At 44.7% G+C, this 12,980-nt stretch overlaps 1 protein-coding gene across 1 annotated transcript in view; it reads left to right on the top strand.

Moving 5' to 3' along the window:
• MMRN1 (multimerin 1) overlaps window positions 1-12,980 on the top strand; it is a 381,581-nt gene that overhangs the window by 220,773 nt on the left and 147,828 nt on the right. The window contains exon 3 of the mRNA XM_073638116.1: window positions 4,078-4,184. Within this exon, the coding sequence (XP_073494217.1) occupies window positions 4,078-4,184 (107 nt within the window). The remainder of the gene's footprint in view (window positions 1-4,077; window positions 4,185-12,980) is intronic.

Below are 12,980 nucleotides of genomic sequence, written 5' to 3' on the forward strand. Positions count from 1 at the left end.
GACTGAGTGCCTTCTCGTGCACCACTGACAACACCACGTCCACGTCCATGTCCCTGTTCCTTAACAGGCTTTTTTTGGCATTTTGGGTGTTGTTGACAGATTTTCAGATGTTGATGACACAAGCCAAGCTAACTGTCACAGCCAAGATAGTGGGTAAAATGGCCTGGTATGTGCTTTGTAGCAGGCAGTAGGAAATGTTTGGACTACTGTATTGCGTAGGGCACTAAACGCCATTTTTAAGTTGACTAATGTGGACCGAAGGCAGGCTGTCACCTCGAAAACAGCAGGGAAATTGGCCGGGTGCGTGCTTTGTAGCAGGTGGTAGGAAATGTTTGGACTACTGCTTTGCGTGGGGCACTAAACGCCTTTTTAAGTGGACTAATGTGGACAACACAAGTCAGGCTCTGTACCCTTAAACAGGGGGGAAAATAGACCGGTGCTTTTAAAAAAAAAGGCAGTACAAAATGCTACTCCTCTGTGTGCTGCTGGAAAAATATTGCTTTGCCTCCGACAAGAGCTGTTTTAAGATGGACACTGGAAGAACACTTTAACCTCTCCCTACCTAATACACAATCTCTCCCTCCCTGTACTCTGACTTTGTTGTGTGTCTTCAGCTCTGAAAAGAGCTATTTTTTGGTGGTATTATGGAGTTAGTGAGCGGCTCCTTTAAACGGTCGAGTATGTCTCCCTCCCTACTCTACACTGAACTAGTATACACAGCAGGTAGCCCTTAAAAGGGCTTTTGTTTTATTCAGAGGTCTAAACACTCTCCCTAGCAGCTCAGCGATCTCTCCCTATGCTTGTAGAACGCAGGCTCCGGACGCAATGTGCACAAAATGGCAGTGGCAGGGCTTAAACAGACCCTATGACGCTAGGCGGCCAGCCAATCACAGTAATGCCACAACCAAGATGTCTGTGGCATTACTTTGATTGGATAAGAAGCCCGGCATGTTTAGTGGCTGCAAAGGAGGCGCCAAAACTGCAGGACGGGACATCCGAATATAGCGAGGCGAGTACATAAATACTCGCAATATAAGGAATAACCCGAATACCGTACTATTCGTGTGAATAGCGAATAGCACCAAATACACTCGCTCATCACTAGAGGCAACATAAGTGCAAAATACTGACAAAACAACCACTCACAACCTACCAATTCATGTGGGGGTGGTCGCCTAGTGTTGGAATTACACAGATAAGGTTTGTATAGGGCTCGAGTCACACAGATGTAGTGCTCAGTGTCTTTCTTACAGCCTATTAGTGGCGCCCATGCTATTAGGGCTCGCTCACACTTGCAATGAAATCCGACTACTACAAGCCAATAAAAAAATCATCCCAATGTTACTGTATGGGGCAGGTCACATCTACAATTATTTTCTCATGCCGATTCGGCATGCGAAAAGAATCGAGAATCGGATCGCATGCACCCATACAAATCTATGGGTTCATGTGAAACATCGCACTGCATTCAGATATCACCCGAGTGCAGTGCGATTCCCACGGACGCCAGCAAATAAGGAGATGGAGAAATTAATTTCTCTGTCTCCTCCACATGTGTGCTCCGATTCTTGCATGCGAGAGGATTGGAGCACAGAGGACTGACACTCGTCTCCCGCTGGAGTGACTACGGCCTTAGATTAGACTGTCCAGCACTGTATAAGTGCCCCCCACAAGGATAGGCGCCATAGTTTACAAGGCCAACATTGATGGGCTTGGCAGCATCCTGCATGGAAATGAGAAAAATTTTAAAGTAAAATATAAATAGATAAATGTATTGATCGATATTTTTGGCCAAAATACGCAATTTTGCAACCCACATTAAGGTTTCTTATTGTCTTTCGAGTCTATACACTAAAATCAGAAGCAAGACACTGTGCATTTTATCTGTGTGCTGGCGCCTTATGCAAGTTTTATCCATGTGCAATTCTAATGCTAGGGGACCACCCCCCCATGAATTGATTGGTGTGTGAGTCATTGTTTCATCAGTATCTTGCACTTGCGTTGCCTCCGTCTTTATCACCAAGAGCTGCTGAATCCTGTAAGTACCTTAGTTTTCTGATGTTTGTTGGTAAATATGGCTGCATTTTTTTCTGCTGTGTTTTTTCATATACAGTACATCTTCAAACCTGGCAGTCTTCATGCCTTTATAACTAGTTAATAAATGATTTGCTTTACTTGAAGTGTTGTCTTTCCCAGCATTCAAACTCAGAACCTCTAGCATGGCAGGCAGCAGCTTTAGCAGTGAACCACATATCTAACTTTTTTCATTACAATCATTATTTACTAGTATGGTATATAGAGATGTATCTCTATATACAAGTACAACTCTATATACCTGTATAATAGCGGTAAAATAAAAGTGAGATTTTAATTACTAAAAAAAAATGAGAATCAATTACAATAATCACATTTGTAAAGGCGTTTTCTGTGCTGTAGACAAATTTCTGCAGTCACTGAATATGCACACTATAATGATTCCCCTGTATTCCCAGTAGAAATGGCTGGTCATGAGACTGCACATATGCAATTTTCATATGTGAGATCACATGCTGAATGGATTCTAATTTGCTTCTCTCAGTTTTACTGCACAGGGGCCCTTTTATGTCAGAGTCCGCCCATGTACATAGTACATAGTGATGATTGTGATGAACAGCATATTGTCAGTGTGGAAAGTTCAGGATCATGGAGCTTCATACTCTCTAGTTATATTTGTAGTACTGATGTAAAACCTACAACTATGACACATGGTCAGATGTAAAAAATCATTTATTCAATAGAAAAATCACAGAAAAAGTTTTTTTTACAAAATGAATAGACAAAGAGGAAAAAAGTCCAGAGAAATGGATATTCTGAGGGCAGGCAGAAAAATTGTAAAGTATCAAAATCTATGCAAGACATACTACTAAATGCCATACTAGGGTCAAACAGCTTCAATCATAGAGGAATAACAGTTAGATTTAAAGTGCATAGTGCAATAAATATACTCCCAAATACATATACATATATATAAATAGTAAACTCATAAAGATGAGATAATAATAGAGACACAGCAGCTAGGTAAAGAGGTATGTCAAAAAGTTATGTCACAATGTAAGAAATGTAAATAGATAATGAACTACCTTTGAGTCCCTCAGAATCCACGCAGATCCGACGCGCGTTTCGCCGTTTAGCTTTAACCAGGATAATTTAACCATTGATACTTTACAATTTTTCTGCCTGCCCTCAGAATATCCAGTTCTCTGGACTTTTTTCCTCTTTGTCTATTCATTTTGTAAAAAAAAAATTTTCTGTGATTTTTCTATTGAATAAATTATTTTTTACGTCTGACCATGAGTCATAGTTGTAGGTTTTACAGATATTGAGGACACATAGTCACTAGTATTTGTTATTTTTGGATTTATTTGTAGTACTGATGTGTAGAAAGTATATGGTCAGACTTATATTACAGAAAGAAAGCACTGGATTTATCATCCAGTGCTCCACCATTGTATCACAATGTATAACATCTGGATATGAAGTTAATATAAGGTTTTGGTTTAGAGTCCAATGTTAATGTAGAGGATTGGACTAAAACGCAGTACTCAAATTACTCCTTGCATAGCTTTATCCCACAATGGCATACTTGCCAACAGTCCTGCAATTTTTATGGAAACAGTCATGGCAAATTCAGGGAAGTAGCGGTCTAAAAAATTATATGCTTCTCTCTGCATTACGTATTGACCCCATTCGTGACACTGTGACCATTTTATCTGTACATATTGTTAATCACATTTATGGTATGTTTTGTTCATTTGTTTCACCTGCAGTACACTGGTGAAGGTGGTATAGACCGAAACGTTAATTTGCTGTGGACTGCAGTTAAAAATCCATTGTTCAAATTCATTACCTGAGTGTCGAGGTTTTTTCTCGATTCTTTATATTCTGACATCCAGGATATCTTCCTATACATTTGATAGGAGTAACTGGCATGCAAACGGCCTGATCTTATTCTCTCCAAAATATTAGGACATAGGTAATTTATTATTATTTAACAATACTTTTGTAATCGATTGTCTGCATCACTTTCTACTCATCCAGGAGTCGAGTGATCTCACAACCTATGTATAGACTGAAGCATAATATTGTGACATCGTTGGAATGGAAATGCTGCCCAGGGTACAGCGGGGAACAGTGCAAAAAAACAGGTTTGATTATCTTTTATCTCATCCTTTTTGCTGTACTAATATATATTTTTAGATTTCAACTTCTACATATTATAGCAATGTATGTAGTTAGAGGTGAAGAAGCACAGTGCAAAAATAATGATAAATAATAAAGGGTATTTAGTAGTGTTGAGCGAGGACTAAAATGCTCGGGTGCTCGAAGCTCGGGCCGAGCTCGCAGTGATACTCGGGTGCTCGACCCGAGCAACGAGCCCAATGTTAGTCTATGGGAGACCCGAGCATTTTTGCGGCGGCACCCACGGCAGTCTTTTAAAAGCCTAACAAGTGCCCAAAACGATAGTGACAGTGCTCAAATGACATGGGGACAGCATGGGGATCGCCCCAGGAAGCATTTCTGACCCCCAGGTCACTGCTGTCAACAACGTGGTCAGTCAGAAGTATTAAGCCACTTTTAAGGGCTCGCAATAAAACGTTCAAAAACGAAACTGAAACTGCTTTCCTGTGAAATATGTTAAGGAAGTTCCTTTCCAGGGTAAAGACTTGTGTATAAGGTAAAATAAATAACCCCCAAAAAAATACTCCTCCACACCTTGGGCTATGTTCACAAGTAGCATTTTTTATGCGTTTTTGCACTTTTGTATTGCTTTCAACCGTGACAAATGCATTCACCGGGAAATGTCATTTTAACATTTTACAACCTTATCTGGCCATGTGCTGTGTGACACATGCATACAGTGCTGAACAGACATGGGAACAGCTTGGGGAAGACCCCTGGAAGCATCTCTGACACCCAGTTCACTGCCTAAAAGTGTGCCAATCAGAAGTCATCCTTGCCGCATCAGAAGATGCAGACTTGCAACTATCCCCGTGCAAGTTCTTGTCCCAGGGCAATGTTCAATTGTACCTCCCCCATTCCTTGCAATGCAAGCGCAAATATGCAGCCAACCACCAACCCACCCCCAGGCTGCAATACCAAGCAATACTGCTTGATTGCACTTGAAATTGGGCCTTTTAGGCATGTGGAGGCGGAATCTGGCCACCATGTCATGGCTGCGTTGGCGGCCTGGAATCCATACTTAGTCCCCAGCCGCCCGGCGGCCGAGTGTCCACACTCGGTCCCCAGCCGCCGGGGTGTGGCCGGGTGTCCATACTCGGTCCCCAGCCGCCCCGCGGCCGGGTGTCCACACACGGACCCCAGCCGCCTGGGGGCAGCCGGGTGTCCATAAACGGTCCACAGCCGCCCCTATTTCTCCTTGGAACATCCCCCTACACACTTTTCTTAGCCCGGCCTGCTTTAGGGCAGCATTGGACGAGCCCACCAGAGAACCAGACTCCTCCGGCGGGCCCTGGCTTCTCCATCAGGGGAGTTGAGAGTGCCAAGGTGAGGAGCATGATGATGATGATACAAGTTAGCATCTGCTTTGTTTTCTTGGAATGCAAGCGTAAGTGTGCAGCCTGCCACCCACCCACCCCCAGGCTGCAATACCATACTGCTTGCTTGCTTGCACTTGAAATTGGGCCTTTTAGGCATGTAGAGGCGGAATCTGGCCACCACGTCATGGCTGCGTTTGTGGCCTGGAATCCATACTCGGTCCCCAGCCGCCCGGTGGCCGGGTGTCCACACTCAGTCCCCAGCCGCCCCGTGGCCAGGTGTCAACACATGGTCCCCAGCCGCCTGTGGGCAGCCGAGTGTCCATAAACGGTCCCCAGTCGCCTCTATTTCTCCTTGGAACATCCCCCCACACACTTTTCTTAGCCCGGCCTGCTTTAGGGCAGCATTGGACGAGCCCACCAGAGAACCAGACTCCTCCGGTGGGCCCTGGCTTCTCCATCAGGGGAGTTGAGAGTCCCAAGGTGAGGAGCTTGATGATAATGATACAAGTTAGCATCTGCTTTGTTTTCTTGGAATGCAAGCATAAGTGTGCAGCCTGCCACCCACCCACCCCCAGGCTGCAATACCATACTGCTTGCTTGCACTTGAAATTGGGCCTTTTCGGCATGTGGAGGTGGAATTTGGCCACCACGCCATGGTTGTGTTGGCGGCCTGGAATGCATACTCAGTCCCCAGCCACCTGGCGGCCGGGTGTCCACACTCAGTCCCCAGCAGCCAGGGGATGGCCGGGTGTCCATACTCGGTCCCCAGCCGCCCCGCGGCCGGGTGTCCACACACGGTCCCCAGCTGCCTGGGGCAGCCGGGTGTCCATAAGCGGTCCCCAGCCGCCCCTATTTCTCCTTGGAACATCCCCCCACACTCTTTTCTTAGCCCGGCCTGCTTTAGGGCAGCATTGGATGAGCCCACCAGAGAACCAGACTCCTCCATTGGGGCCTGGCTTCTCCATCAGGGGAGTTGAGAGTGCCAAGGTGAGGAGCATGATGATGAGTTAGCATGTGCTTTGTTTTCTTGGAATGCAAGCGTAAGTGTGCAGCCTGCCACCCACCCACCCCCAGGCTGCAATACCATACTGCTTGCTTGCTTGCACTTGAAATTGGGCCTTTTAGGCATGTGGAGGCGGAATCTGGCCACCACATCATGGCTGCGTTGGCAGCCTGGTATCCATACTCAGTCCCCAGCTGCTCGGCAGCCGGGTATCCATACTCGGTCCCCAGCCGCCCCGCGGCCGGGTGTCAACACACAGTCCCCAGCCGCCTGGGGGCAGTCGGGTGTCCATAAACGGTCCCCAGCCGCCCCTATTTCTCCTTGGAACAGCCCCCCCCCACACTTTTCTTAGCCCGGCCGGCTTTAGGGCAGCATTGGATAAGCCCACCAGAGAACCCGACTCCTCCGGTGGGCCCTGGCTTCTCCATCAAGGGAGTTGAGAGTGCCAAGGTGATGACCATGACGATGATGATACAAGTTAGCATCTGCTTTGTTTTCTTGGAATGCAAGCGCATGTATGTAGTAGCGGCTAGGCCTGAGGTGGTCAGCGTTTTGGCGCATATCTTTCCTCCTCCGATGATTGCTGGATGTTTTCCTGCTACTATCCAAGTTCTATGACACCCGTTAAAACAAAGCTTCAGGTGATAAATGATGGATGAGGTAGTGGCAAAGGAGAAAGAGCAGGAGGAACAGGGACCATTCACATCAATATCAGTCAACCACATATGTCTTGTAGGATATGTATCTGTAACAAAATGAGCGGATCAGCTACACAGTTATAGGGCATACAGTGAGTGCAATGCCTACCAAAAATTTTGAGGCACTCCAATGCCCCTTGGAAATGACGTGGAGGTCAGAGGGCCTTAACTAAACCGTTTTTTCCATTTATAGCAACTGGGTCTCCTGTACACTATTGGCCTAAGCAGTGAATGGAAGGCTTTCCAATAATTATGAGGAACTGCAATGCCCCTTGAAACAGACGTGGATTACAGCGTACTAAAAACCTTCTACCCATTATTGGGGAGTGGGTCTCCCGTAGTTTTCGCCTTTTCATTGAAAAGCAAAAGCTGACTAAAATAAGGAGGAAATGCAATGCCCGTTGGAAGAGTCGTGGAGGTTAGAGGTAATTAAAAACAACATTTCAATGCCCCTTGGAAGAGCTGCGGAGTTCAGTGTGGCTTAAGAAGACGCTTTTAATGCCCCTTTGAAGAGACGTGGAGGTCACAGTAGCTTAACAAGACGGTTTTAGTGCCCCTCGGAAAATGCGTGGAGGTCCCAGTAGCTTAATAAGACGGTTTGAATGCCCCTTGGAAGAGACGTGGAGTTCACAGTAGCTTAACAAGACGCTTTTAATGCCCCTTGGAAAAGTGGTGGAGGTCCCAGTAGCTTAACAAGACGCTTTTAATGCCCCTCAAAAGAGACATGGAGGTACCAGTAGCTTAACAAGACGCTTTTAATGCCCCTCGGGAAAGTGGTGGAGGTCACAGTAGCTTAACAAGATGGTTTTAATGCCCCTCGGAAAAGTGCTGGAGGTCGCAGTAGCTTAACAAGATGCTTTTAATGCCCCTCAGAAGAGACGTGGAGGTCCCAGAAGCTTAACAAGACGGATTTAATGCCCCTCGGAAAAGTGGTGGAGGTCCCAGTAGCTTAACAAGATTCTTCTAATGCCCCTCAGATGAAACGTGGAGGTCTCATTAGCTTAACAAGACGCTTTTAATGCCCCTCGGAAAAGTGGTGGAGGTCACAGTAGCTTAACAAGACGCTTATAATGCCACTCAGAAGAGACGTGGAAGTCCCAGTAGCTTAACAAGACGCTTTTAATGCCCCTCAGAAGAGACGTGGAGGTCCCAGTAGCTTAACAAGACAGTTTTAATGCCCCTCGGAAAAGTGATGGAGGTCCCAGTAGCTTAACAAGACGCTTTTAATGCCCCTCAGAAGAGACGTGGAGGTACCAGTAGCTTAAAAAGACGCTTTTAATGCCCCTCGGAAAAGTGATGGAGGTCACAGTAGCTTAACAAGATGCTTTTAATGCCCCTCGGAAAAGTGGTGGAGGTCGCAGTAGCTTAACAAGATGCTTTTAATGCCCCTTACAAGAGACATACAGTACAGCATCTTAAAAACATCCCCATTATTGGGGAGTGTGCCTCCCATAGTATTTGCTTATGCCTTCCAAGCAAAAGCTGCCAAAAATTAGGATGGAGGAACTTGCAATGCCCCATACAAGGGCCATGCAGTACAGCGTATTACAAACATTATTCCCATTATTGGGGAGTGTGTCTCCCAAAGTCTTTGCTTATGCCTTCCGAGCAAAAGCTGCCAAAAATTAGGATGGAGGAACTTGCAATGCCCCATACAAGGGCCATGCAGTACAGCGTATTACAAACATTATTCCCATGATTGGGGAGTGGGTCTCCCATAGTATTTGCTTATGCCTTCCAAGCAAAAGCTGCCAAAAATTAGGACGGAGGAACTTGCCATGCCCCTTACAAGAGCCATGCAGTACAGCATATTACAAACATTATTCCCATGATTGGGGAGTGGGTCTCCCATAGTATTTGCTTATGCCTTCCAAGCAAAAGCTGCCAAAAATTAGGATGGAGGAACTTGCAATGCCCCTTACAAGAGCCATGCAGTACAGTATATTACAAACATTATTCCCATTATTGGGGAGTGGGTCTCCCATAGTCTTTGCTTATGCCTTCCAAGCAAAAGCTGCCAAAAATTAGGACAGAGGAACTTGCAATGCCCCTTACAAGAGCCATGCAGTACAGCATAATACAAACATTATTCCCATGATTGGGGAGTGGGTCTCCCATAGTATTTGCTTATGCCTTCCAAGCAAAAGCTGCCAAAAATTAGGATGGAGGAACTTGCAATGCCCCTTACAAGGGCCATGCAGTACAGCATATTACAAATAGTGTTGAGCCACCCCCATAGTGTTCGGGTTCGGTTCGGTTCATCGAACACTGGGATGTTCGAGGAACTGTTCGTCGAACACCGTCGAACACCGTTAAAACCAATGGCAGGCAAACAAAAACACATAGAAACACATAGAAAACACCTTCAAAGGTGTCCAAAAGCTGACAAACTGCTCAGAAGAAACTCTCTTTAAAAAAGCCGGCCGGCAATTCAGCAGCGGCATACCGTCAATTTAAACAAGAAGGAATAGAGCATCACACATACAGTACAGACCAAAAGTTTGGACACACCTTCTCATTTAAAGATTTTTCTAAATTTTCATGACTATGAAAATTGTACATTCACACTGAAGGCAACAAAACTATGAATTAAGACATGCAGAATTATATACTTAAAAAAAACCTGTGAAACAACTGAAAATATGTCTTATATTCTAGGTTCTTCAAAGTCACCACCTTTTACTTTGATGACTGCTTTGTACACTCTTGGCATTCTCTTGATGAGCTTCAAGAGGTAGTCACCGGAAATGGTCTTAAAACAATCTAGAAGGAGTTACCAGAGATGGTTAGCACTTGTTGGCCCTTTTGCCTTCACTCTGCGGTCCAGCTCACCCCAAACCATCTCGATTGGGTTCAGGTCTGGTGACTGTGGAGGCCAGGTCATCTGGCGTAGCACCCCATCACTCTAGTTCTTGGTCAAATAGCCCTTACACAGCCTGGAGGTGTGTTTGGGTCATTGTCTTGTTGAAAAATTAATGATGGTCCAACTAAACGCAAACCGCATGGAATAGCATGCCGCTGCAAAATGCTGTGGTAGCCATGCTGGTTCAGTATGCTTTCAATTTTGAATAAATCCCCAATAGTGTCACCAGCAAAGCACCCCCACACCATCACACCTCCTTCTCCATGCTTCACTGTGGGAACCAGGCATGTAGAGTCCATCCGTTCACCTTTTCTGCGTCGCACAAAGACACGGTGGTTGGAACCAAAGATCTCAAATTTGCACTCATCAGACCAAAGCACAGATTTCCACTGGTCTAATGTCCATTCCTTGTGTTCTTTAGTGCAAACAAGTCTCTTCTGCTTATTGCCTGTCCTTAGCAGTGGTTTCCAAGCAGCTATTTTCCCATGAAGGCCTGCTGCACAGAGTCTCCTCTTAACAGTTGTTGAAGAGATGTGTCTGCTGCTAGAACTCTGTGTGGCATTGACCTGGTCTCTAATCTGAACTGCTGTTAACCTGCGATTTCTGAGGCTGGTGACTTGGATAAACTTATCCTCAGAAGCAGAGGTGACTCTTGGTCTTCCTTTCCTGGGGCGGTCCTCATGTGAGCCAGTTTCTTTGTAGCGCTTGATGGTTTTTCAACTGCACTTGAGGACACTCTCAAAGTTTTCCCAATTTTTCGCACTGACTGACCTTCATTTCTTAAAGTAATGATGGCCACTTGTTTTTCTTTACTTAGCTGCTTTTTTCTTGCCATAATACAAATTCTAACAGTCTATTCAGTAGGACTATCAGCTGTGTATCCACCAGACTTCTGCACAACACAACTGATGGTCAAACCCCATTTATTAGGCAAGAAATCCCACTTATTAAACCTGACAGGGCACACCTGTGAAGTGAAAACCATTTCTGGTGACTACCTCTTGAAGCTCATCAAGAGAATGCCAAGAGTGTGCAAAGCAGTCATCAAAGCAAAAGGTGGCTACTTTGAAGAATCTAGAATATAGTTGTTTCACACTTTTTTGTTAAGTATATAATTCCACGTGTGTTAATTCATAGTTTTGATGCCTTCAGTGTGAATGTACAATTTTCATAGTCATGAAAATATAGAAAAATCTTTAAATGAGAAGGTGTGTCCAAACTTTTGGTCTGTACTGTAGATTAGATAGATAGAAACATGTCAGTCACATATATAAGAAGTACAGTGACAGTGTTGGTTACTGTACTTGTCATTTAGTGTTAAAGGATTTATTAAAAAAAATATTAGTGTTTTCATGCACCGTCTCTTTAAAAAAGCCGGCCGGCAATTCAGCATCGGTACCCGACAACTTATAACAGAAAGAATAGAGCATCACACATAGATTAGATAGATAGAAACATGTCAGTCACATTTATAAGAAGTACAGTGATAGGGTTGATTACTGTACTTGTCATTTAGTGTTAAAATAAAGGATTTATTTAAAAAAAAATTGGCGTGGGGTTCCCTGTAATTTTAGTCTCTAGCAGAGGTTAAGCAGACGGCTGGGGCAGATGTTTGAAGCCTGGGAAGGGGGTAATACCCACGGAGCTTCCCAGGCTACTAATATCAGCCCCCAGCTGAATGTCTAGCCTTTACTAGCTATTAAAATGGGGGACACAAAAAAAAATGACGTGGGGTCCCCCCTATTTTAATAGCTAGCAAAGGCTAGGCAGACAGCTGGGGGCTGATATTAATAGCCCAGGAAGGGTGCCATGAATATTGGCCCCCTCCCAGGCTAGAAACACCAGCCATCAGCCGCCCCAGAAATGGCGCAGCCCCCAGCTGTCTGCCTTTGCAAGCTATTAAAATAGGGGGGACCCCACATCATTTTTTTTGGGGTCCCCCATTTTAATAGCTAGTAAAGGCTAGGTATTCAGCTGGGGGCTGATATTAGTAGCCTGAGAAGCTCCGTGGGTATTACCCCCTTCCCAGGCTTCAAACATCTGCCCCAGCCATCTGCTTAACCTCCGCTAGAGACTAAAATTACGGGGAACCCCATGCCAATTTTTTTTTTAATAAATCCTTTATTTTAACACTAAATGACAAGTACAGTAATCAACACTATCACTGTACTTCATATACAGTTATATGAAAAAGTTTGGGCACCCCTATTAATCTTAAGCTTATTGTTTTATAAAAATTGATGTTTTTGCAACAGCTATTTCAGTTTGATACATGTAATAACTGTTGGACACAGTAATGTTTCTGCCTTGAAATGAGGTTTATTGTGCTAACAGAAAATGTGCAATCTGCATTCAAACAAAATTTGACAGGTGCATAAGTATGGGCACCTCACCAGAAAAGTGACATTAATATTTAGTAGATCCTCCTTTTGCAAAAATAACAGCCTCTAGTCGCTTCCTGTAGCTTTTAATGAGTTCCTGGATCCTGGATGAAGGTATTTTTGACCATTCCTCTTTACAAAACAATTCCAGTTCAGTTAAGTTTGATGGTCGCTGAGCATGGACAGCCCTCTTCAAATGATCCCACAGATGTTCATGATATTCAGGTCTGGGGACTGGGATGGCCATTCCAGAACATTGTAATTGTTCCTCTGCATGAATGCCTGAGTAGATTTGGAGCGGTGTTTTGGATCATTGTCTTGCTGAAAGATCCATCCCCTGCGTAACTTCAACTTTATCACTGATTCTTGAACATTATTGTCAAGAATCTGCTGATACTGAGTGGAATCCATGGGTCCCTCAACTTTAACAAGATTCCCGGTGCTGGCATTGGCCACACAGTCCCAAAGCATGATGGAACCTCCACCAAATTTTACTGT

This window comes from Phyllobates terribilis, unplaced genomic scaffold (assembly GCF_046119375.1).
Source record: "Phyllobates terribilis strain yellow unplaced genomic scaffold, ASM4611937v1 Scaffold_1__5_contigs__length_1240528914, whole genome shotgun sequence".
Lineage (NCBI taxonomy): Eukaryota > Metazoa > Chordata > Amphibia > Anura > Dendrobatidae > Phyllobates > Phyllobates terribilis.